This window comes from Trichomycterus rosablanca, chromosome 9 (genome assembly GCF_030014385.1).
Source record: "Trichomycterus rosablanca isolate fTriRos1 chromosome 9, fTriRos1.hap1, whole genome shotgun sequence".
Classification (NCBI taxonomy): domain Eukaryota; kingdom Metazoa; phylum Chordata; class Actinopteri; order Siluriformes; family Trichomycteridae; genus Trichomycterus; species Trichomycterus rosablanca.
Window position 1 is genome coordinate 8,305,886 of NC_085996.1, and position 27,661 is coordinate 8,333,546.

The window sequence follows — 27,661 nt, forward strand, 5'->3', positions numbered from 1 at the left end:
TTCCCAGCTCAACTAGATCTTTTCTCTGTTCTTTCGTCACCAGATCTCTTTTTTTCCGTCTCAACTTTTTAAGCGCTGGAAGGAACAAGAGAGAGAGCTGGACTGACCATTTTAGCTCTCTCACACTCTCACACACAGAGAGAGCGAGAGAGAGGGGGGGGAGAGAGAGGGAGTCAGAGGAAGTCAGAGAGGTATACAGGGCGGGTAAAGAGAATGTAGGTATAAAGTGTGTGTGTGTGTGTGTGTGTTTGTGTGTGTGAGAGCAGAAAACGGAAGTGACATAAGTATTTCATTCAGCTGATGTTGCAGTCTCTCTCTCACACTGTCTCTCGTCCTCATTCTTTGTGGTCACTGATACGGCAAACATTCACTGACCAGGTTTAATCTGTTATTTCAGGGCTCTAATAAGCTCATTATTTGTCACACTATATGAGTTTATTCAAAAATATCTAGTCCAATTTATATTTGACACACTGTGAGAACACAGTAGAAAGGTCTGTTCGAAAACCTAGTGAGCTGCCTACTGCCTACCAAGGCAGCTGCCTAAGAAGAGAAGATTCTAACAGGACATCAAACTCATAAGGCAGATTATTCAGATACACTACTTAGACAGCAATTACAACGATTACGTCAACACAGTTTTCACTTACTAAGCTAACAGAGTTAGCCTCAGGCCAATGCTAGCTTCAAACCAATGGGCTGAGGCAGCACAACCTGCTACCATGCCAGCTAACGTCTTCCTTTGTGTACCAAAAACGATTGAACTGTCACTGACAAGCCTGAATTTGCAAATAAACGACACATGTACACCTTTATACTAATTAAAAATCAATAAGAATTTATTCCATCCGCCATATTTGTAATTTTTTTGTGCCACATTGAATGCTGGGATTGCATCAGATAATCAGATTATCGCTTCAAAATAAGGCACCTCATTAGGCAGCATTTTAAAGTATTTAAGAATTCGAACAGCCTTCTTCTCGGGAGCACGCATAGGATGATGTAAAATGCAACTGTGTAGAGAACTTACTAGGTTTTCAGACAGACCCATCATGTGTACCAAATCTTGAAAGATAACAGATCCTCAAACACAAACATTGTTATACATCTGCATAATGGTGGCATGATTAACGCTGAATAAAACACCATATAAAAGGTGAATAGGGAATGTTTGGAGTGTTGGTGGCTAAACATGAGGTAAAAACAATATTTCTCCATTATTTAGCATCTGTGCTAGCTGGTATACCATTATAAGAAGGTTCAGATTGACCTGTGTAGACCTGTTTTCTGTAAGTAATAAATCTGGAACTGTAATTGATCTCTTATTTATATAAAACTATTTGTTATTCTGAAATCACAGTGTTCCATCGTTTTTAGAAGAATGCCTTTATTTGTCATATATACATATACATGTGTTCTTTTCTGCATATCCAAGCTCATATGGAAGCTGGGGTCAGAGCGCAGGGTCAGCCATTGTATGGCGCTCCTGGAGCAGACAGGGTTAAGGGCCTTGCTCAAGAGCCCAACAGTGGCTGCATAGCAGAGCCTGGATTATCTCTCTCTGAACTTCTCACACATCGCTCTGCATCTCTTTGTACATATTTCTATACCACTCTCTTTATATATCCTTTTCAATTCCTCTTTCTTCCTCACACACACACACGCACACAGGAAGGAACTGGGAAGTGAGATAAGATCCTGAGCGGAAGTCTTGGTCAGGCTTGGCTTAGGTTCCATCACCTTGGAAACCAACTGAGCATTCAAAGGATCTAAAGCATGACCTTACACACACACACACACACACACACACATTCACACATACATGAGCTAAGTTAAGACAACCACACACACCTTACAAATCTATAATATTAAATAATCCTGTCGTTCTATTTTAATAGTGATTACGCTGACCGAGCACTTAATTAGGTACACCGGTCAGGCACATACATTTACTGATTAATTCTTAGCACTGCAGTGACACTAACATGGTAATGGCATGGTAATGTGTGTTGGTTCTGGTATGAGTGTAGCAGGTGCAGCTGAGTTATTGGGACTTTTAATCACCTCAGTGTCAGTGCTGAAAGGAGAACAGATTTCCAGCCTGTAAGGACAACATCTCCCTACAACAGCCATATAAAGCCAGCAGTGTCACATTGTGTCCCTTACTGTCCACCTACAACCAACAACACTGCTGCACCTGCTACTCAATTACCAGAACAACACACACTGCCCTGTGCTGAAAATAGTCCATCACCCAAACATCATAGGGTCAGTGGTGGGTCAATGGGGTCCGTTTTAACTGATAAATGGGATTTAAAGGGGGTGAAACATGCACAAAACAACAAATGGGCTACAGTCAGTAACTGTATACCAACAAAGTTCATATGTATGGTAGGCGTAGCTCATAAAATAATCTGTATGTGTGTATGTGTTTGTATGTGTGTGGTGGTAAGTGTGTCTGTGTCTGTATGTGTGTGGTGGTAAGTGTGTCTGTGTCTGTATGAGTGTGGTGGTATATGTGTCTGTATGTGTGTGGTGGTGAGTGTGTGTGTGTCTGTATGTGTGTGGTGGTATATGTGTCTGTATGTGTGTGGTGGTGAGTGTGTGTGTCTGTATGTGTGTGGTGTATGTGTCTGTATGTGTGTGGTGGTGAGTGTGTGTGTGTCTGTATGTGTGTGGTGGTATATGTGTCTGTATGTGTGTGGTGGTGAATGTGTGTGTGTCTGTATGTGTGTGGTGTATGTGTCTGTATGTGTGTGGTGGTAAGTGTGTCTGTGTCTGTATGAGTGTGGTGGTAAGTGTGTCTGTGTCTGTATGTGTGTGGTGGTAAGTGTGTGTGTCTGTATGTGTGTGGTAGTATGTGTGTGTGTGTGTCTGTATGTGTGTGGTGGTAAGTGTGTCTGTGTCTGTATGTGTGTGGTGGTGTGTGTGTGTCTGTATGTGTGTGGTGGTAAGTGTGTCAGTGTCTGTATGTGTGTGGTGGTGTGTGTGTGTCTGTATGTGTGTGGTAGTATGTGTGTGTGTGTCTGTATGTATGTGTGTGGTGGTAAGTGTGTTTGTATGTATGTGTTTGTATGTATGTGTGTGGTGGTAAGTGTTTCTGTGTCTGTATGTGTGTGGTGGTAAGTGTGTGTGTCTGTATGTGTGTGGTAGTATGTGTGTGTGTGTCTGTATGTGTGTGGTGGTAAGTGTGTCAGTGTCTGTATGTGTGTGGTGGTAAGTGTGTCTGTGTCTGTATGTGTGTGGTGGTGTGTGTGTGTCTGTATGTGTGTGGTGGTAAGTGTGTTTGTATGTATGTGTTTGTATGTACGTATGTGTGTGGTGGTAAGTGTTTCTGTGTCTGTATGTGTGTGGTGGTAAGTGTGTGTGTCTGTATGTGTGTGGTAGTATGTGTGTGTGTGTCTGTATGTGTGTGGTGGTAAGTGTGTTTGTATGTATGTGTTTGTATGTACGTATGTGTGTGGTGGTAAGTGTTTCTGTGTCTGTATGTGTGTGGTGGTAAGTGTGTGTGTCTGTATGTGTGTGGTAGTATGTGTGTGTGTGTCTGTATGTGTGTGGTGGTAAGTGTGTTTGTATGTATGTGTTTGTATGTATGTGTGTGGTGGTAAGTGTTTCTGTGTCTGTATGTGTGTGGTGGTATGTGTGTCTGTGTCTGTATGTGTGTGGTGGTAAGTGTGTGTGTCTGTATGTGTGTGGTAGTATGTGTGTGTGTGTGTCTGTATGTGTGTGGTGGTAAGTGTGTCAGTGTCTGTATGTGTGTGGTGGTAAGTGTGTCAGTGTCTGTATGTGTGTGGTGGTAAGTGTGTCAGTGTCTGTATGTGTGTGGTGGTATGTGTGTGTGTCTGTATGTGTGTGGTGGTATGTGTGTGTGTCTGTATGTGTGTGGTGGTATGTGTGTGTGTCTGTATGTGTGTGGTGGTATGTGTGTGTGTCTGTATGTGTGTGGTGGTAAGTGTGTCAGTGTCTGTATGTGTGTGGTGGTAAGTGTGTCAGTGTCTGTATGTGTGTGGTGGTAAGTGTGTCAGTGTCTGTATGTGTGTGGTGGTATGTGTGTGTGTCTGTATGTGTGTGGTGGTATGTGTGTGTGTCTGTATGTGTGTGGTGGTAAGTGTGTTTGTATGTACAGTGTATCACAAAAGTGAGTACACCCCTCACATTTCTGCAAATATTTTATTATATCTTTTCATGGGACAACACTATAGAAATAAAACTTGGATATAACTTAGAGTAGTCAGTGTACAACTTGTATAGCAGTGTAGATTTACAGTCTTCTGAAAATAACTCAACACACAGCCATTAATGTGTAAATAGCTGGCAACATAAGTGAGTACACCCCACAGTGAACATGTCCAAATTGTGCCCAAAGTGTCAATATTTTGTGTGACCACCATTATTATCCAGCACTGCCTTAACCCTCCTGGGCATGGAATTCACCAGAGCTGCACAGGTTGCTACTGGAATCCTCTTCCACTCCTCCATGATGACATCACGGAGCTGGTGGATGTTAGACACCTTGAACCTCCACCTTCCACTTGAGGATGCGCCACAGGTGCTTTGAGGTCGTTATCCTGTTGGAAAACTGCCATGAGGCCCAGTTTTCGAAGGGAGGGGATCATGCTCTGTTTCAGAATGTCACAGTACATGTTGGAATTCATGTTTCCCTCAATGAACTGCAGCTCTCCAGTGCCAGCAACACTCATGCAGCCCAAGACCATGATGCTACCACCACCATACTTGACTGTAGGCAAGATACAGTTGTCTTGGTACTTCTCACCAGGGCGCCGCCACACATGCTGGACACCATCTGAGCCAAACAAGTTTATCTTGGTCTCGTCAGACCACAGGGCATTCCCGTAATCCATGTTCTTGGACTGCTTGTCTTCAGCAAACTGTTTGCGGGCTTTCTTGTGCGTCAGCTTCGATGACGACAGATGACGACCATGCAGACCGAGTTGATGCAGTGTGCGGCGTATGGTCTGAGCACTGACAGGCTGACCTCCCACGTCTTCAACCTCTGCAGCAATGCTGGCAGCACTCATGTGTCTATTTTTTAAAGCCATCCTCTGGATATGACGCCGAACACGTGGACTCAACTTCTTTGGTCGACCCTGGCGAAGCCTGTTCCGAGTGGAACCTGTCCTGGAAAACCGCTGTATGACCTTGGCCACCATGCCGTAGCTCAGTTTCAGGGTGTTAGCAATCTTCTTATAGCCCAGGCCATCTTTGTGGAGAGCAACAATTCTATTTCTCACATCCTCAGAGAGTTCTTTGCCATGAGGTGCCATGTTGAATATCCAGTGGCCAGTATGAGAGAATTGTACCCAAAACACCAAATTTAACAGCCCTGCTCCCCATTTACACCTGGGACCTTGACACATGACACCAGGGAGGGACAACGACACATTTGGGCACAATTTGGACATGTTCACTGTAGGGTGTACTCACTTATGTTGCCAGCTATTTAGACATTAATGGCTGTGTGTTGAGTTATTTTCAGAAGACAGTAAATCTACACTGCTATACAAGCTGTACACTGACTACTCTAAGTTATATCCAAGTTTCATGTCTATAGTGTTGTCCCATGAAAAGATATAATGAAATATTTGCAGAAATGTGAGGGGTGTACTCACTTTTGTGATACACTGTATGTGTTTGTATGTATGTGTGTGGTGGTAAGTGTTTCTGTGTCTGTATGTGTGTGGTGGTATGTGTGTGTGTCTGTATGTGTGTGGTGGTATGTGTGTGTGTCTGTATGTGTGTGGTGGTAAGTGTGTCAGTGTCTGTATGTGTGTGGTGGTAAGTGTGTTTGTATGTGTGTGGTGGTATGTGTGTGTGTCTGTATGTGTGTGGCGGTAAGTGTGTGTGTGTGTCTGTATGTGTGTGTGTCTGTATGTGTGTTGTAAGTGTGTGTGTGTCTGTATGTGTGTGGCGGTAAGTGTGTCTGTGTCTGTATGTGTGTTGTTGTAAGTGTGTCTGTATGTGTGTGTGTCTGTATGTGTGTGTTGTTGTAAGTGTTTGTGTGTGTGTGTGTGAGTCTGTAACAGAGATCTGGTTTGGGAGGCTTATGGAGTTGGATCAAGAAAATTAGCTTGACTGGTTGACTTAGCCACACACACACACACACACACACACTGCTGTATCAGCAGTGTTTTATGTCTTTTTCATTTAGTTTTAGGTAGGAGGATGTGCAGGAACACTTCTCATTAGGGCAAAGAACGTAAACATAAAAAAACAAGTCAGCAAAACAGCACAGTGGAACATCGTTCATTATCTCCACTTATTTACTACTATGCAATATTCACAAAACATCCAGATATGTAATAAATCCTAATGCTGATAAGATGATCCTAATGTTAAACTCTGGTAAAAGTCCTTGATGTTTATTTCCACACGAGACGCTAAAAGCAGTAGAATTTGGTCTGCAGTGCCTCCTAGTGGCTAAATTTTGGACTGACTGGTGTGTGCAGACCTGAGTGTGTGTGGGACGGTTATTATAGATCCCTAATGTATATATATATATACAGGGGTTGGACAATGAAACTGAAACACCTGTCATTTTAGTGTGGGAGGTTTCATGGCTAAATTGGACCAGTCTGGTGGCCAATCTTCATTAATTGCACATTGCACCAGTAAGAGCAGAGTGTGAAGGTTCAATTAGCAGGGTAAGAGCACAGTTTTGCTCAAAATATTGCAATGCACACAACATTATGGGTGACATACCAGAGTTCAAAAGAGGACAAATTGTTGGTGCACGTCTTGCTGGCGCATCTGTGACCAAGACAGCAAGTCTTTGTGATGTATCAAGAGCCACGGTATCCAGGGTAATGTCAGCATACCACCAAGAAGGACAAACCACATCCAACAGGATTAACTGTGGACGCAAGAGGAAGCTGTCTGAAAGGGATGTTCGGGTGCTAACCCGGATTGTATCCAAAAAACATAAAACCACGGCTGCCCAAATCACGGCAGAATTAAATGTGCACCTCAACTCTCCTGTTTCCACCAGAACTGTCCGTCGGGAGCTCCACAGGGTCGATATACACGGCCGGGCTGCTATAGCCAAACCTTTGGTCACTCGTGCCGATGCCAAACGTCGGTTTCAATGGTGCAAGGAGCGCAAATCTTGGGCTGTGGACAATGTGAAACATGTATTGTTCTCTGATGAGTCCACCTTTACTGTTTTCCCCACATCCAGGAGAGTTACGGTGTGGAGAAGCCCCAAAGAAGCGTACCACCCAGACTGTTGCATGCCCAGAGTGAAGCATGGGGGTGGATCAGTGATGGTTTGGGCTGCCATATCATGGCATTCCCTTGGCCCAATACTTGTGCTAGATGGGCGCGTCACTGCCAAGGACTACCGAACCATTCTGGAGGACCATGTGCATCCAATGGTTCAAACATTGTATCCTGAAGGCGGTGCCGTGTATCAGGATGACAATGCACCAATACACACAGCAAGACTGGTGAAAGATTGGTTTGATGAACATGAAAGTGAAGTTGAACATCTCCCATGGCCTGCACAGTCACCAGATCTAAATATTATTGAGCCACTTTGGGGTGTTTTGGAGAAGCGAGTCAGGAAACGTTTTCCTCCACCAGCATCACGTAGTGACCTGGCCACTATCCTGCAAGAAGAATGGCTTAAAATCCCTCTGACCACTGTGCAGGACTTGTATATGTCATTTCCAAGACGAATTGACGCTGTATTGGCCGCAAAAGCAGGCCCTACACCATACTGATAAATTATTGTGGTCTAAAACCAGGTGTTTCAGTTTCATTGTCCAACCCCTGTATATATATACAGTATATATATATATATATATATATATATATATATATATATATATATATATATATAAATAATGTGTTTGTGAATACACTGATCAGCCATAACATTAAAACCACCTCCTTGTTTCTACACTCACTGTCCATTTTATCAGCTCCACTTACCATATACAAGCACTTTGTAGTTCTACAATTACTGACTGTAGTCCATCTCTTTCTCTGCATGCTTCGTTAGCCCCCTTTCATGCTGTTCCTCAATTGTCAGGACCCCCACAGGACCACTATAGAGCAGGTGTTATTTGGGTGGTGGATCATTCTCAGCACTGCAGTAACACTGACATGATGGTGGTGTGTTAGTGTGTGTTGTGCTGCTATGAGTGGATAAGACACAGCAGCGCTGATGGAGTTTTTAAACACCTCACTGTCACTGCTGGACTGCCAACAGCGCCCCGTGGGCAGCGTCCTGTGACCACTGATGAAGGTCTAGAAGATGACCAACTTAAACAGAACTACAAAGTGGTTCTATATGGTAAGCGGAGCTGATATAATGGACAGTAAGTGTACAATGTATGTGTGTGTGTGTGAGCTCACCACAGGTGTATATCACACTGAGGTATTTGCGCGTCCCAGCGTAACACGGGTCTCCAAACTCCAGTATCGAGGCTCGAATCACGCATGTGCGTTTTCCCTGGCAGCGTGACGTCAGCACCTGCAGCGCGCCCTCCGCATGGCAGTCTGTACATACAGAAAACTAAAAGTTACTTACAGCAACTAACAGGAACAACACACAGACAGTAGATGAGATGAGGATTCAAATTAAAAACCCTAGGACCCATGGTGCTGTGCAACAATTCTACCATTTTTTCAGCAAGGAAACTTTCAATCATTTATTCTTCCACTGGTCTTTAGTAGCCTATGTATTCAGGTACAGGTCATAGTGGGTTAACTTTGGAACCTAACCTGGATGGAGTCCCAATCCATTGCAGGGTATCACAAACTAAACAGTGAAATTATTTATTCCTACCTAGGGATAATTTATAACAGGAACCCATACTGCAATGTTTTGGGAGAAAGATGCACAGCAAAATCACAGTAATTGGAGGTGACCTGTTGTACCACTCTGCTGCCTCATTTGAGAACGTTAAACTGTGTCCAGGCTTTAAAATCATTTCCATGTATTCACTCTCATATATTTATTTATTCACTGCTATTAGAAAAAAAATTCTATCTTGGTGAGTGTTAAACCAGGCATGCAAACTATTGCAGGACATTACAAACAGTCATTTATTCATCCACACTCCTTTACACCAAACAATTTAGAGTAACCAATCTAGTTATCAGAATGTTTAGAATGTGAAAGGAAACTAGAGAACCCAGTGAAACCACAGGGTAATTAAAGTAGCCAATCCATCTTCTGCATGTCTAGATTACCATATGGTGTTACCACTCAAGTGTACCACCATACCATTAATTTATTATTTTGGAGCCTAGCAGACATGCAAAATTTCTTCTGATACATATCAGACAAATAAGAAATCACTGAAGCAGAAAACATCTTTCATAAACTGGCTGAAAATATGCAGACTGTGTGTGTTTCCTACATACGTGTTCAGACGTCCCCCATCAGAAATGTGCTTTGTCTTCGACTTGTTTGATCTCACACGGAAGAGGGAAGCACTGACTGCCAACATGACTGATGAGCTGTTCATCCATCATCACTAAGTGCTCATGTGTTCACAGATGGACTTACACACACCTCAAACAAAAGCCGGACACAGTGTTTGACCTCCAAACTGCATTTTCTATTCATACAGGATTGGCAAGTCTTTTCACCCCTTTAACTTTGTTTATTCTGACTTTAGTTTTTTAAATAAGATAAACTAGTCAGCGGAGGCCAAAAAGTCAAAGACCACATGTTGTCTCCATAAATTCTGGATAAAGGTTTAGGTCAAGAGACTGTGCAGGAAAATCCATGACAGTCAGAATGGACTGATATTTAGTCTTTGAGATGTTGTTGCAAAGCTTTGAGGTTTAAAATTTATGAAGAAAAATATATTATTGTTATTAATTTAATGAAAAATGCAAATATAATAGAGATAAAATAAAAAACAATAAGTTAGAAAATATAATTATTTTACAGAGTTTGGGTCCCTACTGTAATAATAAAAACAAGTTTTTTGATTTATAAGAAATTTTACATATGCAGGATTTATTTACACTCATGTACAAATCAAAACTACTGATGTGTGGTCTCAGTGTGCTACCTACTAAACCCAAGTGTAATTTGAGGCAGTAAATTAACAACAAAGAATGGAGCTTAGTGCTTTTAAAACCCTTTCCATTATCACAATTCAAAACTGAATGACTAAATTTTCAGATTTCTTTTTAAATAAAAGACATAATGTATGTCTACTACTGCTTTGTGATCCCCAGTAAATCCAAATATGAACAGCATGTCCATGCTTTGTAAATATTTATTTGGTAGTTTTATATAGATTCAACTAGCACTTGATGGATTCTGTTTAGTGCTTCCTTTATGTTCTATATGCTCATATACACTGACCTATAAAAACAAGAGATCAGATTACCAGTGTAGTGTACTAACCTTATTATGATGATATCGGGATGTCTTTGTTTGACTGACTAAAATAATACAATATAGTACAACCAAATATTTTCCTGCCACACAAATCAAAATGTAGCTTCAACAAACTTAATATTGCTTAAAAGAAGACCAACTGAATCAAATTAAACAGCTGCTGGTACAAACACGCTAAAATAAAAGGCTGTGTAAATGTAGATGCAAATGCCAGACAAATATGTGTGTACTTGTTTGAAAAAGACAGTTACTGATTTTATAATCAGCCTCAGCACTGTGACATCACTAAAGCATCATTATGACATTATATTACAATGCTGAAACACCATTGTCATGAAACATTTATAAAATCATAATTCCATCCATAATACACCATTAATCCATCATTGATGCATTTCTAAAACTTCGTTTTATAATAATTACAGTACAGAAACTGGTTAATCATAATTAAATGGCTTAATCATAACTAGATGATGAGTATATTACTAAAACACCATTACAAAATCACAACCAATATGGCATCAAAATTACATCCATCAAACACTATTATGTAATATCAACACCATCCCTAAAACAACATTACATCATCAAAATAACCTTCTTGGCACAGCATTCTAACAGATTCATACATCACTGACACGCTATCATTGCAGATTTATTACATCACTGAAACACCATTAGGACGTCATCATTTGAATGTGGAAACCACAAAGACACCATTATGAAAACAACCACCTCACTCAAACACAACCATTATATCATCATAATTAAGTTTATATAATAGGATTATAACATCAATTACATTTCTGCATTATGACAATTATGATAAGCATTATCAGTTCAAATCTATTATGCAGTCATATTTCCATCCCTGACACACTAATATGCAATTATCAATCCTAACATCATTAAACATCATCATGATAATTACATTCTGAAAACACTATTATGAGGTAATATCTTCATTTAGGACATAACAGTTCCATCACTACAACAGCGACTAAACATAATTCTGCCATCACTGAATCAGCACATTACAAATCTCCCTCTTTCTCTTTTACACACACACACACACACACACACACACGCACGCACACACACACACACACACAATAAAAAAGAGAGAGAGAGTGCGAAAGGTGAGATCTATGGACACTAAACTCATGTCATCAGCTCAGGACTAATAGCAGTTAGGGTCAGAGGTGAAAGGTCCCAGCAGCTGTGTTAGTAAACAGCAGTAAACTGAGGAACTGTGGGAGGTTTTAAGGCATGAACTGTGTGTGTATGATGAAACTTCATTAAAAAGAGTGACAGAAAAGAAGGTAGAGTCTACTTCTAATGTTAAAAATGATTGTGTGTGTGTGTGTGTGTGTGTGTGCTAATGAACTTTCCACTCCACTACACTCTACTACATGCTATAGTTCTAGATCAGAAAGTGAGACACCTTTGACAGGGGTGCTGCCAGACATGAAAAACAGCAGATCTGTCAGGAAACAGCCGTCTGTCTCAATCAGCAGAGACTAGTCATAATTTATCAACTATTTTCACCAAGACTGCTCCGGTGAACTCGCTCAGAAAATGTTATCAACAAAACACTACAATGTAAAAGCCATGAAGATAAATTCTGACATAAAAATTATTGTCAATATTGTCCTGAAGCAACATATTTAGCTTTGGTTTCAATAGCTTTTTAAAAAATAACATATATTAGAAGAAGTTACATTGATAAACAGATTTTAATTTCATGGCATATTGTGTAACTAATCCTCTCAAGCAACACACATAATTCTAACATTGTTTATTATTTTAAATGGTGTGTATTTGTGCTCCAGACTGCAGGCTGGGAGTTAATTTCATACTTGTTCATTTATTTTAAATGATTCCATGATGATTTAGCAGCATGGTTTACAGTCAATGAGGAGGCTGGGTCAGATGCTGTTAATATTAAGCTCACAAAAGGCACCAGACAGGGGAGCTCAGAAAACTGGCAAAGTCTAAAAAAAGCCAGAAAGATGCCAAGCCACCAGCAGAAAAACTCGAGAACACAAGTGCACCCAAGGCAGCTAAAGAAAAAAGCGTTGGCCCCAGGTGTAGTGAGTAATGTTTAATGAGGCGCAGGGAACGCTCCGAAGTTCGGTTTGGAGGAATCAACACTTTATCTTCACCCCACCTGCTGGTCAGTGTGGGTTTGGCAGGTCTGGATGCAGTTTACTGGGGTGTCAAACAGTAATTTTTGTGGCTGTTGAACACTGTAGCAGGAAACAAGGTTTCATTCCTCAAACGTACATAGAAAATGAAGCATGTGTGTGTTTAATGGGTATCACCACTGGGTAATGTCTGAATATGTACTGGCAGATGTACGCATGACGGGCTAGCTAAGACAGAGGGGGTGTCTAAACACTTTCTCAGGGATGAGGAACAGTCGCTCTGTCTCCAGTTGCCCTGAGGGAGAGGTGTCACGCTCAAATCGGCTGCCCTGGAAGGAAGTGCGATGCCAGACGGACAGAGACCCCATTAACCTAGACTTTGAGTGCGGTCAACATGTCGATTAGTGAAGCAACACACACACACACACACACAACCCTATTGTGGGATTAGTACATGTGATGGAAACACACCCTTTCCTTAATGCCTGATATCACTGTGTAGGATGCAGCCATCTTGTGTGTGTGTGTGTGTTCTATCCCAGTATGTGGTGACTCTGGGAAATCTACTGGGTGTGTAGAACTGAGCATTTCCCAAGGAAAAACATCTTTCCTTGTGTTTTCATACCAAATACATCTTCCTTTTTTGGTGTTGGTGTGGATTAAAGTTCTTTAGTGTGTGCTGATGAAATTAATTGTGGTATTTTTGGACATCAATGAATCACTGATATATTGAACCACAAGCTTAAGTACAACAGATTCAACATTAAACACACACATGAAGAAAAGCTTGTAACTCCAGTGACCTGCATAGAGCCCTGACCTCAGCCCCACTGAACAGCTTTGGAATGAACTAGAACATCAGTTGAGGCTTTCTTGACCAACATCAGTGTCCAGCTATGCAAATGCTGTTTTGACTGATGGGTACAAATTCCTGATATTCTCAGATTCCTGATTTCTGATATTATAGCTGAGAAGATCACACAGAGGTCACTTTACTTTTAATGCCATATGCTTTTAAAATGGGTGTCCAACAAGCTCATGACAAGGTGTCTGAATACGTTTGTATGAATACAGTGTATGGTGGAGAAATAATGATCTAAAGCTACTGATAAATCTGGGCTCCCCAGTACTGATAAAGAAAATCTAAATGTTTTAGCATTCAGTGCCACTCCAGAGAATTGTGTGCTTGGATTCATTAGTTTAGGGATTGTTCTTTCCTGTTTTAGAATCACAATAAGCCAGTGTAAAAGGAAATTGTCTGCACAGTTTGATGTGGAAGCAACTGACTGGTTAGAACAAAGTCCTGACCTCAGCCTCATCCAACACCTTGGCGATAAATGAAATGCTGAATGCAAGCCAGGTAATACTGCCCAACATCCTCATTAATGTCCTTGTAGAAAATGGAAACTTATCCCAGGATTTATGTTCCAAAAATTCATGGAAATCCTCCCTTGAAGATTGGGGACTGTTAAAGCGGAAAATGGATTAACTCCATGCTAATGCGCATGTGTTTTGGAAGTGATCTGAACATACAGTTAATATAACAGGTAACTGTGATACTGGGAAACAGATCATGTTAACATAAGCTTACCAACAGACGGAACCCGCCGGTGGTGTGGCGGACACTCCAGCGTCCCCTCCTGGGTGCGTCCAAACATGGCGGAGTAGATGGCGATCTGCATCCCTGTTTTACAGTTTAGTCTCAGCTTCTCCGCTTCACACACCACCTTACTCTTGTACTCATCTAAAAACCACAGAACAAATACGATTCTGTCCATGTGACCAGTAACACACTTCAGTCAAGGTGCTGATTTTGGATCAGGAGCTTTTTTGTGACATAAAGCTCGTTTAACTGCAGACATACTAATTACTAATGATGCCAAAACTGTGAGATAAAATCTACTGTTACATTATTTTGACACTCACTAGGTCTGCATTTGTACTGCAAGGTGAGGGATTTGCTAACGGACGGGCACGGATCAGTCCCGAAAAGACGACTATTCACCAAGACCTCACAGCTCCTCCTGTCTTCACACTCATCTGTCATCTTCTACAGAGAGAGAGAGAATGTATGAGCAAAAAATGAGACAGAAAATGTATTGTTAATACGTAGAGGAAAAGGACAGCACAGAAATATAAAACCACTTCAAACAGCTCTGTGTGTGTGTGTGTGTGCCTGGAGGGTTGGGAATTCGGTGCAGGAGAACTGGACACTCTGGAATGTGCTTACCTGGATCAAAACAAACCGTGTCACCGCAACCACAGCAGTGTGTGTGTGTGTGTGTGTGTGTGTGTGTGTGTGTGTGGTTAGAATGTGATAATCATCTTTATTAAATGCTATATTGCCGTACATACAGAGCGTGGCTAAAGGCATTAATCACAGGCAAGTTCAGGCGTACACAGGGCTGATCCCTGGCATAGGCAGTTGAAGCACTCGCCTAGAGCTTCAGTTAGAGTGGGTATGCAGTTGCCAAGAGTTGCTCATAATTAGTTTTACAGATAAAATCAAAGATTTACAGACACTTATAAAGTTCAGCTGATTAATGCTTTCGAATGTGTGGCAACAGTTTGAGGAAGGCCCTTTCCTGTTCCAGTGAGGTTCTTAAAGGATTTGACGTTCTGACCTCGGGACCTTTGGAGTGAATTGGATTTGTCTGCTGTGCACCAGGCCTTCCGATCCAACATCAGTGGCTGAGCCCATACATGATATTTTAACTATCGGCACAAATTCTCACAGACACACTTAAAAATTTTGTGATACGTCTTCTGAAAGAAGTGGAAGTAGTTATTGCTGCACTGAAGGCAAACTGATGTTTCAGTTCACTCCAAAGCTGTTCAGTAGGGCTGAGGTCAGGGGGTCAGGTCTTCAGGGGGTCAGCTCTTTTAAAGAGCTTGCTTTGTCCACAGGGGCATAATAATGCTGGAACAGAAAAGGACCATCCCTAAACAGTTTTTGCAAAATGAGAAGCATATAATTTCCTTTATAAAATTATTTTATTACACCTGTTAGAATTTGTTGTGGCTAAAAACGTCTAAATTATAAAACTAGAAAGGATGTCCTAATACTTTTGGTCATATAGCGTATATGTAAAGGATGTGTTGCCTTATACAGAAATGCAGCTATTGCTTCACATTGCTCTGCAGCGTGCGTGTTACCTGCAGCGCCGTCGCAGCATGACAGGAAACGTGAGATCTCGCTGAGTGCGGACCACTGATGCTGTAAGGTGCTGGGCAGTGATGTGAATGGACGGAGGCTTTCCTGCCGTAGAAAGCTGACTGGATGGTGATGGTGGTTCTGGGCGGGCAGCGTACGGTTAAAAAGCCGCCGTCGCACACTTCCTCTGTGTAGTTCCGAAGCACACTCGAGAGGTAACCTGAGGAATAGTAGGAGGGCAAATATTAGTATGGAATAGCTGTTGTGTGGAGGACAAAGCACACAAACAGCTGGATCCAGGGCAATTTTGTCAATAATCTCCAGTTAAAATGATTTCAGGTCTTTGGTTTGTAGGAGGAAACCAGAGCACCTGAAGAAAACCCACACAGACACAGGGAGAACATGCAAACTCCACACAGAAGGGACCCAGATCGCTCCACCTAGAATTCAAACCCAAGACCTTCTTGCTGTGAGGCAACAGTGCTACCCACCGAGCCACCCACCAAGCCCAGGTAACTTGTTTTATTCATGATTTCAGCCGACTGTACTCACTTGTTGAGTGTTTCTGCTTATTAGGGTCTTATTTTAAATCCAGTATTTTTAGATATACAGAGCTGTAGTGATCCAACGGTCAGTTGCTCAAGCACATATAAACAGTGCAAGAAGCAAAAATAAACAACTATTTGTGGCTAATTATTTGTGGCTCACTACCTGTAGTCCAGACACGTCTAAAGTCCAACCTTAAAGCCAAATGATTCATGTAGCGTCATGCTTCTTAAATAAAAAAACCCACATATTTAGAGGTCTTGTAATATTTATAAATTTTTACATTTCTCTCCGAACATGGAGCAAATGGGCTACAGTCAGTAATTGTATACCCACAAAGTTGACCTGTACTCTAATAATTAATAACATTGTACAAGATAGGTGTACATAACAAAGTGCTTGTAGGTGTATAAATAGAATTATAATGATATACACAGACGCATTACTTCTATTTTTCATTGTAATTTTAATGGCTCAGCCTAATGGATGCAGTTAAATAAGCTTTATTTATATGGGCGCAGAGAAATCACAAGCTACAATTAATCATAATTACTAACAAGGAATTAAATTTTTTTTTTTTTTATTAGGATTTTAATGTCATGTTTTACACACTTTGGTTACATTCATGACAGAACTGGTTACACTTGATTCAGCCATGTAAAAGAAGCCTTGTTTGGATAACGATGTTCCCTGTAGATCAGAAGCACATGAGTTTTAGATGCTGAGCGCTTGCTTGATCATCTGTTGCTGTGTGTACAGCTGCTGGCAGGAAGTGGTGAAGGACAAAATGATGGGCGTGTTCATCTAAATTATTCCGTATGACTATATTTGTAACATCGTCCCTCCTTAGCCAAGCGTTCCACATGCTGTGCACAGAGCCTGTCCTGGCTTGTTGTGTGTGTGTGTGTGTGTGTGGCTCACCTGAAAAAAAGACAAACACACTGATTACCATCCTCCTCCTCCTCACTTTTTAAAACCTAATTTACCCTTAAATGGAGCACACACACACACACACACACACACACACACACACTTCAGACACTGCCTACACACACAGACACACACATATAGGAAACAGGTCAGTTTATAAAGAAAAGTGTGTTTTTTTTTTAGGAGAACCAGCTTCCATGGTAGATGGTGACGAGTCCAAACATGAGATGAAAGACTGTGATGAAAGAAGAGAGAAAAAAGAAAAAGACCAAAAAAAAGAGCTCAAGAGAGCGAGAGTGAAACAGAAAGTTTCTGAATTGTTTTTCCATCAAGCGTGGACTGATGAGGGGAGCAAGAACTGTGGGCTCATGTTTAACACAATAGAAATGCTGGCTGAGGTTTACCAAGTCAAACAGAAAATGAATTGTTACTAAAAATAAAAATGTAAGAACATTGAAGCATTTCATTTTCACAGCATATTTAACTCCACCTTGCTGTGCCACACTAACACTACCAGCTGGTCACTGTGCCATCTTATAAACAGCTGAAGATGAAGATCACATACACTTGTAAAGGAATCGCCATGGCTAAATCTAATACATACAGTTATATATGCTCTATTACACAATTGTTGTTTTGGACAAGGAACTAGAAGGCTATGCCGCCGGGTTGTATGCCAACACAGAACTGAACTGTATGCATCACCATATCACAATCAAATAATGTACAAATAATGTACCTCCTGTCCCGAGGTCAGAACATCTTTATTGTAATATATATATATATAGCCCACAGTTTTACCTAATAGACTACCACTGTCCCTAATCTTTAGAACAGAACTGAATTTAATAGAATGCCTTTATGTGTCATTTATACATATACTCATTTACAGTACAATGAAATTCTTTCTTTGCATATTCCACCTTGTTTGGAAGTTGGGTGCAGGGTCAACCATTGTACAGCACCCCTGGTGCAGAAAGGGTTAAGGGCCTTGCTCAAGGCCCCAACAGTGGCTACATGACAGAGCTTGGACTTAAACTCTTAACACACTAAGCTACCACTGTATCTTTAATAGCCTATTTCTGAATTTATATTTTGAACCAGTTTTTATTTTTGAAAATTTTCCCCAAAAATCTTAATGTTTTCCAATCATTCAGAATGAAATAAGGAACAGTTGCAGAATTTCTTGGACTGCCATGGAGTTCATTTTTTACTTCACGTGTGAGTAAATGTCTGACTTGAGCCATGTGAGTTCTGTACACTGGAGGTACTTCAGGTTAACGTCATTAGGGAATGCAGTGGTGCTTATAAAGATGACTGAAATCTGTGGCTGCGCCTCAACACACCATAATTGATATAATCTTGTTAAGGCGTGAATAACAGTAGTGAATGTGCCCGGACTTGCTCACTGCAGGCAGGCCAGATTAAAATGAGGTAGACAAAAATCGTCTGCATCTGTTATATTGTCCACTTCCTCTAAGTCACAGCTCATGTTTTATCTAACAGTTTAAAAAAATAGATCCAGAACAGCAGTTCTTTATACACTATGTGGACAAAAGTATTGAGACACCCCTTGTAGTTTTTAAATTCATGTGTTTCAGCCACAGCAGTTGCTAAAAGGTGTAATAAATCAGTTATATAAAGGAAATTACATGCTTCCAACAGTTTAGACATGGCCTTTTCCTGTTCCATCCATAAAAAAGCAAAGCAAGCTCTATAAAGACTTCAGAGGTCCTGACGTCAGCCCCACTGAACAGTCTTAGAATGAACTGGAACATCAACTGAGGCTTTCTTGACCAACATCAGTGCCCAGCCATACAAGTGCTCTTTCGACTGAACAGGAACAAATTCCCATACCCAGACACACTTTAAAGAATTGTCAGAAACCTTCTCAGAAAAGTGGCTGCTGTTGTAGCCAAAATAATACTATTTGTTTTTGATATGGGATGTCCAGCAAGCTCATGGTCAGCTATCCTAATATTTTTGGCCATAGAGTGTATGTTGTTGTCTCTACAGTTACCAAATCTCACCACAAATAAAACACCCATGGGAGACTGCAAACACCCAATCAACTGCAATCTTCTCTATCATCATCATCATCAGTCGTGTTCTTGGTTGACAAGCTTGAAAACCAACATGGTCCTCTACTAACTGCTTTCTGTTAGAGTTATCAGTCTGGTCTTTCTCCTCTTACTGTTATGCATACAAATCAACACACCAACAATGATGCCACGATCAGAGTCACTCAGATCAGTTTTTTTCCAGTCTGATGTTTTAGGTAACATGAACTGAAGCTCTTGAACCATGTTTGTAATATGTTATGCTTCTGAACTGCTGCATAATGCTCACACACTAAGTAAAGACATTTTGGAAGAATGGCAGAAAGAATTCAGAGATGATAGCGAGACGTGATGAACTTCTGGTGGCTCATGTTATTTTATTATAAATTTTTAGAAATCTGACCGTAAGCTTGACAGACATCTTTACTTTTAAGTGTCAGTCGGTGATGTCTTGCCCTCATGTTTCATGTGACTGAGGGTCAGATCATGTTTGCACTCTCTGTATGTGAATGTGTGTCGACCTGCGTGTGAGTGATGGGTAGAAGTTCTTGGTGTGAAGAGTTCCTGCCCTCGGCCCTTTTGAGCCTAATATCACATGGCATGTCATCTGATGAGAACAGGGGGCCCCTATGTCCCCTTTGAGGATTTTCCAAAGACATCACCAAGGATTTAACACCAGATTTGTATGCATATACAGTATCATGCAGACATGTGGACAGCCCTATTTACTTTTCAGATTTTGTTGATTTTCTAAGTTATTACACTAGACATTAGAAGATAGTAGATTTTTTAAGTTAACACGTCTTCTACAGGAACAAACTGAAAACTTTTAGTTAGTAAATTATTTTTAATTGCTTTATATATTTTGATATTTAATTAACTTAATAGACTGGAAAAAGAAACATAAACTATGATTACAGTAGTTGTGCATTAAAATAATTTTTACAAATCACCAAAACATGAAATTTGACCAGGGGTGCACAAACTTTTGCACCCGACAGGTACGCAGGTTTTCTTTCACCTCCCAGAACATGCCAGAAGGTAAACTGGCTACACCACATTACAATACCCTTGACTTACAAATTTAATTGGTTCCGAAGGGCTGTTCTTAAGTCAAAATGTTTGTATGTTAAACCTATTTTTCCCATAAGAAATAATGTAAATAGAATTAATCTGTGCCAGACCTCCCAAACCACCCCCTTACCTAACCTCTCTAATGTCTTAAATGGTCTTTTTTGTTATAAATACAAGTATATTTTCCCTTAAATCTTAAATTATAGAATAGACATTCCTGTAATAAACAATAATAAACAACAATACACAGTAATACTGTACTGTACATAAAAAACACATCACATTTCAGTACAGTACGTGTGCTGTACCATACACCATAATAAATGTCCTTCTTTTTTTTCAATAGTAATATATTTTTTCATTTTCTCACCACTACGCTTTCTCTGAACCTTCTTTGGGGCCATTTTGATATAAAGAATATAAGATAATATAAAGAAAACACTGGAAAAACACTGTCCGCTGTCCGAATGTTCGAGAGAGAGACGTCGGAGTCAACTTGTTCGTGACGTCACGTGCTTAGTTCGCGTGCGAATTTCGGTTCGTTATCCGAAATTTGTTCGTGCGTTAAGTTGAAAAAAATCGCTATTAACCCAAAATGTTTGTATGGTAACGATTCGTAAATCAAGGGCCTACTGTTCCAGTAGGTGTGAATCAGTAAATAGGATGGAGTATGTGATGCCCTTTAACAGAGTGTCCATGGTGTATTCCTGGCTTAAGCCTCAGGTAGGCTCTGGATCAACCATGACCCTGATCAGGAGGAAGTGTTTTATAAAGACAGATAAATAAATCATGAGTTTGCAAAATTGTTGCAGATGCACATTAATAAAGGAAATCACCTGTTCTGCTGAATCCCAAAGGTGCTTAACTAGATTCAGATCTGGTAACTGGGGAGGCAAATTCCACAGAGCTCAGTGTCGGTAAGCAAAATAAACAGTCATCAGCAACACAGGGATAGACTGTCGAATTTAAACAATGCTTGATTGATTTAAGACAGGGCCAATGTGTGCCAAAAACATTCCATACATCATTGTGCTACAATCAGCAGCTTGAACTGGTGCCACAGAGATGTTCCTTATGCCAAATTCTAACCGTATCATTAGTCTTCAACTGTCCAGTGAACTGTGCCAGCTCTAGCCCCAGATTCTTGTTCTTGGCAGACAAGCCTGGTACCTAGAATTCCGGTCAGCTAGAACCAGTCTCATTCTCCTCTTACTATCAACAAGGTATTGCTGGCACCAACATCCATGCCATGAGCAGAGATAACATTTTTTCATATTCTTATGTTTTAGAACATTAACTGCAGCTCTGTGACCCGTGTCTGTATGATGGCATGCTTCTGAATTAAATGTGTGTGTGTGTGTGTGTGTGTTCTGCAGGGAATTACCCTCCACTGGGGTTTCCTTTGGTTTAAATGATGCTCTGCTCTGATTGGTTGAGAGTACTCAAGAGTAAATTCCTTACCGGTTTGTAGTACCAGGAGAAGAAACACACACACACACACACACACACACACAGCGTGTGCAGAAGGAATGCAGAGACAGATTGCTCATTCTTCACAGGTTGCATCAATCCGGCACACTGGTGGTAAATTTTATTTTATTATAGAACCAAAACTATGTGGACACCTGACCTTGAGCTTGTCGGACATTATTAAGGAGAGCTCCCTATTGCTGTTACAATATCCTGTAATTTTTTAGGTTTTGAAGTATGCCTGTGGAAATGTATGCCCATTAACTCAGAAGATCAGGCACCAACATTAGACATGAAAAACTGGCTAACAGTCAAAGTTCCCACTCAGCCCAAAGGTGCAGGCCACTGGAGTTCCTCCACACAAACCACACTGAAACAGGAAAGCCTTCCCCAAACTGTTGGCCAACTGGCCAGTTGTTGTTTTTTTCTCTTGTCGCTGCTGCCACCCCCACCCCCGATCAAAGAGGGCCGAGGTGGTCACACGCCCCCTCAAACATGCATGCAGCCACTGATCGCTTTTACCTACAGACGTAAACCATGAAGCGCCAAAGACAGGTCTGTTCCAGAAAGGCCAAGCAAGTCTTGCAAGAAAGCACGTACCATGTATATTTTATTGGGTTCAGTCAAACTAGTCGTATTTATATGGGCACAGAGAAGACGCCAGCTGTAGTCATTATTATCATCAACAAGAATTTGTAAAGAAATACCGAAATAATATCAACATATTTATATCAGCTAATCCCAAAACCTCCATCACATACATTTCTTTTACGAGTGTATGTAAACTTCTAACCACAAGTGTAAGTGCAGCAGTCCTAAATGCACAATTTTTCACCTCGGCTTATAAATGTGTGGCTCAATGCACATTTACGACCCAACAATTACTGAATTATAGTCATTAGTGTCTCACACACACACACACACACACACACACACACACACCGATGGGGAAAGTAGCCACAATTATTGCAGTAAAAACCCACTATCAACACAAGACACAAGAAATAAGTAAGGAGAGTTGGTTACTCTAAATACCAGTCATGTGTGTGTATGTGTATGTGTATGTGTGTATGTGTGTGTGTGTGTGTGTGTGTGGGGGGGGGGGGGGGGGGGGGGGGGGGTGTAAAAACAGCAAATTCATTTAATAACACACACAAGGCACATCATGTGCTTTAGCCTAGTAAGCTGCCATCTCTTCTTTTACCTATAAAGTTAGGGGTGCTGTATTGGGGGAATTTATAAAGTATTCAAACACTCTACCACATGATTTCATTGTGTGGAAACAAACACCAGACAGGATGCCAATTCATCACAGGGCCTTGGCCACAACCCATCAGACATAGCCAATCATGGCTGTATGATTAGCTGATAGCACTGCTGGGGATTCGAGTCCTGGATTCCAGCACTAGTGGGCCAGCGTAATGTAGCACTGCACCACCTGAGCACCCGTTACAATTTATCGTAGCATATTAATCTCAGATTAACAATAATGAAAAAATATGTGTTATACATTAATGAATGATCCCAGCCTGCAAGCCAACCTACCCAACTAATGTACCACCCACCCACTCAAACAAACACCCACCGACCGCTCTGTCTATTTATAAAGAAGAATTGTTTACACATATACACCTGTACAGTATAAAGGATTTCTTTTCTTCGTATATATCAGATGTGGTCAGAGTGAAGGATCAGCCATTTTTTCTGCATCCCTGATGCCTTTAGGGTTTTTGGCGTTCCTAAGGGCCAAACAGTGGCTGCAAGTTGAACCCTCAACCTTCCATTTATCAGCCTATCTATAATAGCAAGTGTAATGCTTTGAAATGAAATATTTTTTAAATTATTGACATATAATAACATGTTAAAATCTACTTACTGTGTTCATATCTATGTGGGATCTTCAACAAGTTTTCACATTTATATTTATACTTATGCTTATACTACATTTTGGTTGGAAACGGTGAGGGTGGGAGGAGTAGTAATTAGTCGTGTCTGAGAGACTGAGAGACGCTCAAAAAAAGCTTTAAGGGGAAGAAGATTTTCATGTGATGATGATGTGAAAGCAGCGCTGCATCAGTGGCTACGCATTCAACCCAAAACGTTATTTGCTGATGGCATTAAAAAGTTGGTACGATGCTGGGAAAAATGCATCGGAAGGTGACTACGTAGAAATGTGATGTCATTTGTTTTTGGAATTCTTAATAAATAGATGAAAAAGTGTGAAAACTTTGTGAAGAACCCTGTGTAGTGTGAGGTGAAAATAAGGCCAGAATTACGTAACTAAATGATTAACATCAGGGTTTGAAAACCTTGGTGTGACTAGTTGTGGTGAAGCAAGGGGCCTAACTGATGAAACTTTCATGGGGGGCAAATTTTCTAGCAGCACCCCTGTATGCAGCTGACAGCTTTAATGAATGTTTATGTGTGAGTGTGTGTGTGTGTGTGTGTGTGTGAGTGTGTAGGTGTGTGTGTGTGTGTGTGTGTATGTGTGTGTGCATACACTCAGCTGATTGAGATTAATCACATGACACTATTTAACTCTTTCAGTGTTTCCTACACAGAGGTTATGAGGACGACCACCCAAGTCTTCAACCCATTTAATAAACGTTTATATTTTATTAATCTGATGATTAAAAACAACAGATTTTGAGCTCAATGTGGGTGACGCATGAATGTGACCTTCAGTAAGACGTGTGTGTGTGTGTGTGTGTGTACAGGTGTATGTATGTGTGGGTCTATGGGTTTTAGCCAGTTGTTTTTGTTTGGTCTGCTGTTTAATGAGTCCAGCTGCCACACACTCACACACACAATGCCAACCACATCTGAAAGGGAACTATTCAGCCAATCATTAGGCTGTCTGACCTTTGACCTCTGAGTTACGGAGGGCAGGTTGGCATTAAAAGGGTGCGGGAGAGCAGGAGTCTGTGTTTTTTTATAAGGTCACACCTTCCTCCTTTTTACAGGGATGTTACCCAGTTTTCTTCTTAAGCTGCCCTATGACATGAAAGCTACCATTGTGTTTAGGTGAGGGCTAGCATGTGCTTCCTCTGAGACTCATGAAGCAAGCTACCATTATTGTGAGTACTGCTTTATGCTTGAATCAGTTTTTGCAAGCTTTGAGCAGTCAGGCTCTTGGGATGATTGGAGCTGAGGCTGCTGGGAAAAGTCAGTTCTGCATTTTGGATAAATAAAGATAATCAAGCCTGGAAACTGAGGCCCGCTTGCAGATCCTACAGGTGGTGAATAGTTGCTTTGGATGGGTGGAGCCTTTACCAAGCCTGCTTTATGCTAACGTTCAAACCAGCTGTCAGAGCCATTGAGCAAAGTCAGACAGATGTTTCGGATGGGTGAAGCTGAGGCAGTTTGAACAGGTCAGGTCAGATTTAAGCAACCGGTTTCAGGAGCTTTCAGACAATCAGATATCAGCTTGGGATTAGTAAAGGTGTTATTAGCAAAGCTGCTTTACGCTACCATCTGAATTGGTTTCAGAGTCTTGCGTGTGAAATCACTTTAAAAAAATGAAATAAAATACAAAATGGAATGGGTACAAGGGGTGGAAATAAGGAACAGGGTGTAAAAAAGAAACAAGGAGAAAAGCAGAGCAAAAAAATACAACAGAAAAGGGTTTGTTCTGTTATTCAAACCTATTGCTTCTTGCTTGGAAGAGTTTGCATTACTGTGTCCAGTTAGTGATCTCCTCCAAGGATGTTGATCCATCCAACAGTTTTGCATACGCTGCAGTAAAAACACGGATTGCTTGGCTTCTTCTGTCTAGAAAGAAGCATGTGGTAGCCATTGCACTTGCTCTGTGATTGGTTGGCTCAGCTTGCTCAATGAAGGTAAAAGGTTTAAAAGGGAAAAATACATTTTAGAAAGTAGGGACATTCTGATCCGAACCTGGTATGGTGTGTGTAAGTGGTTAGGGCCTGTGTTAGTAACATCTGTGCACATCTGTGAAGGCACTGTTAATGTTGAGGAGTACATACACATCTAGACAATGTCTTTTCAGGTACTTTCTGGTTACACTTGAGACGCTTTTGCATAAATGACTTGAAACGGTTGCTTGATTACAGTGAAGACATAAAGATTATACGCATATAAATATAGGCTCTGTACATCTATTACAGGGTGGGTGGGGAGATCTACAGCCTTTACAGCAGAAACTCTGCCATCACATGACACTTAACAGCTATTGGAGTAGTAACCATAACCATTAACCTGTATTCAGTTACATTAAAGCCGTGTGTGTGCAAGTGTGCATGTGTGTGTTGATGACATATGGTGTTCTATATAGAGCTGCACAGGACAATATTTCCCATTCTCAGCTGTTTTCAGCATCCCAGTTATGAAAAACACTTCAATTTGGGAAAATAATATTCCAGGAAAATAAAGAAATACGTTTTTAAAGGCCAAATAAGAAGACGTAAAGGAGGGTCCTGGACTGGTGACGTCACACTGCATGCTGTAGCTGGTTGCAAGTTGTGTGCTGAGACACGCACATGGCAGAATCAGGAATTCATAAATCCAACCTGGTTTATGTCATCATTTCAATGCCATAGTCAATCTGAATATTGTAGCTGACCATGTGCATCACTTTATCGTCACAATTTTCCATTTTATAAAAGATGCTTTCAACATGATCACGCAGCATTTCACAAATCACAATTAACATGTCAGTGACTTTACATAAATGGCCTTTTAAGTCACCAGATCTAAATTAAGTACAGCACTTTTGAGATGTAGTAAAACTAGATCAAAAGAAATGATTTAAGATATTCTGAAAGCAAAGAGGTTCCAACTGCTTTCTGATTGACTTGCGATTGCATGTATGACATTTTTGATCACACAGTATGATAGTAGACTTGAAACTTGCTCCTTACTCTACATGACACCTACCAACCTGAAAGACTGAGGGCTTGTTTATGCCTCCTAAAAGAACAATAAAGGCAAAAAATACACAAAGAATATCATTGGGCAGATCAACACTTCTGAAGGAGGCACTAATGACCAAGGTATCATCACTGTTTCTATTCTTTATACATGACAGGGCGGCACGGTGGCTCAGTGGGTAGCACTGTCGCCTCACAGCAAGACATTGCTGGTTCAATCCCCAGGTGAGGCGGTTCGGGTCCTTTCTGTGTGAAGTTTGCATGTTCTCCCTGTGTCTGTGTGGGTTTCCTGACACAGTCCAAAGACATGCAAGTGAGGCTTGAGAATTGGAGATACAAAATGATCCATTACTGTGTTCGACATTAAACTTGTGAACTGATGAATCTTGTTTTCTGTCATGAATGTTACCAAAGTGTGTAAACATGACGATATAATCCTAATAAATAATTAAATAAATTATACATGGCGTGCACATGCCCACACCGTCTGAAGAACATAGGGTCAGAAACGTTCAGCCACAGGCAGAAGTGTTTGCTTACACATTTGTAAGAAAATTAGAAAGCACAGACTGAGTTTGTGCACGTTCATGGGTGTGTGAGTGTGTTTATGGCGTCAGTGTGAGCGTGTGTGTGTGTGCGTTTATAGCGTCTGTCTACTGCTGTAAATCGCTGCATCAGGGAAATTTACAGAATCAGACATGAACAGTAGATCCTTGTCTTCTAACTTCTGGTCCTCACAGTTTCCCTCGCAGACTCTACACTCGCTACACATTTTTAGAATCATGACCTTGTTGTGATGTACAATATGATACACACCTTGTTACATGGTTTATAATAGTGTACAAGTAACGATTCGAGAGACGCTGTGATGGAGAAGCTTTGAAGAGTTCAAGCATTCGAGATAACGTATCTGCAACAGAGACTTCTGCTGTCTGGTCCAGGTGATCGAGTATAAGACTAATTTGCTGGTCTACGGCTCCCTGCGACCAGAGTGAAAGTGTGGTAAG

General features: G+C 40.9%; 1 protein-coding gene across 1 annotated transcript in view; it reads right to left on the minus strand.

Moving 5' to 3' along the window:
- LOC134320532 (protein eva-1 homolog C) overlaps positions 1-27,661 on the minus strand; it is a 53,362-nt gene that overhangs the window by 17,887 nt on the left and 7,814 nt on the right. The window contains exons 2-5 of the mRNA XM_063001944.1: positions 15,688-15,905; positions 14,458-14,581; positions 14,123-14,275; positions 8,377-8,520 (exon numbers count right to left, since the gene is read on the minus strand). Of these exons, the coding sequence (XP_062858014.1) occupies positions 8,377-8,520; positions 14,123-14,275; positions 14,458-14,581; positions 15,688-15,905 (639 nt within the window). The remainder of the gene's footprint in view (positions 1-8,376; positions 8,521-14,122; positions 14,276-14,457; positions 14,582-15,687; positions 15,906-27,661) is intronic.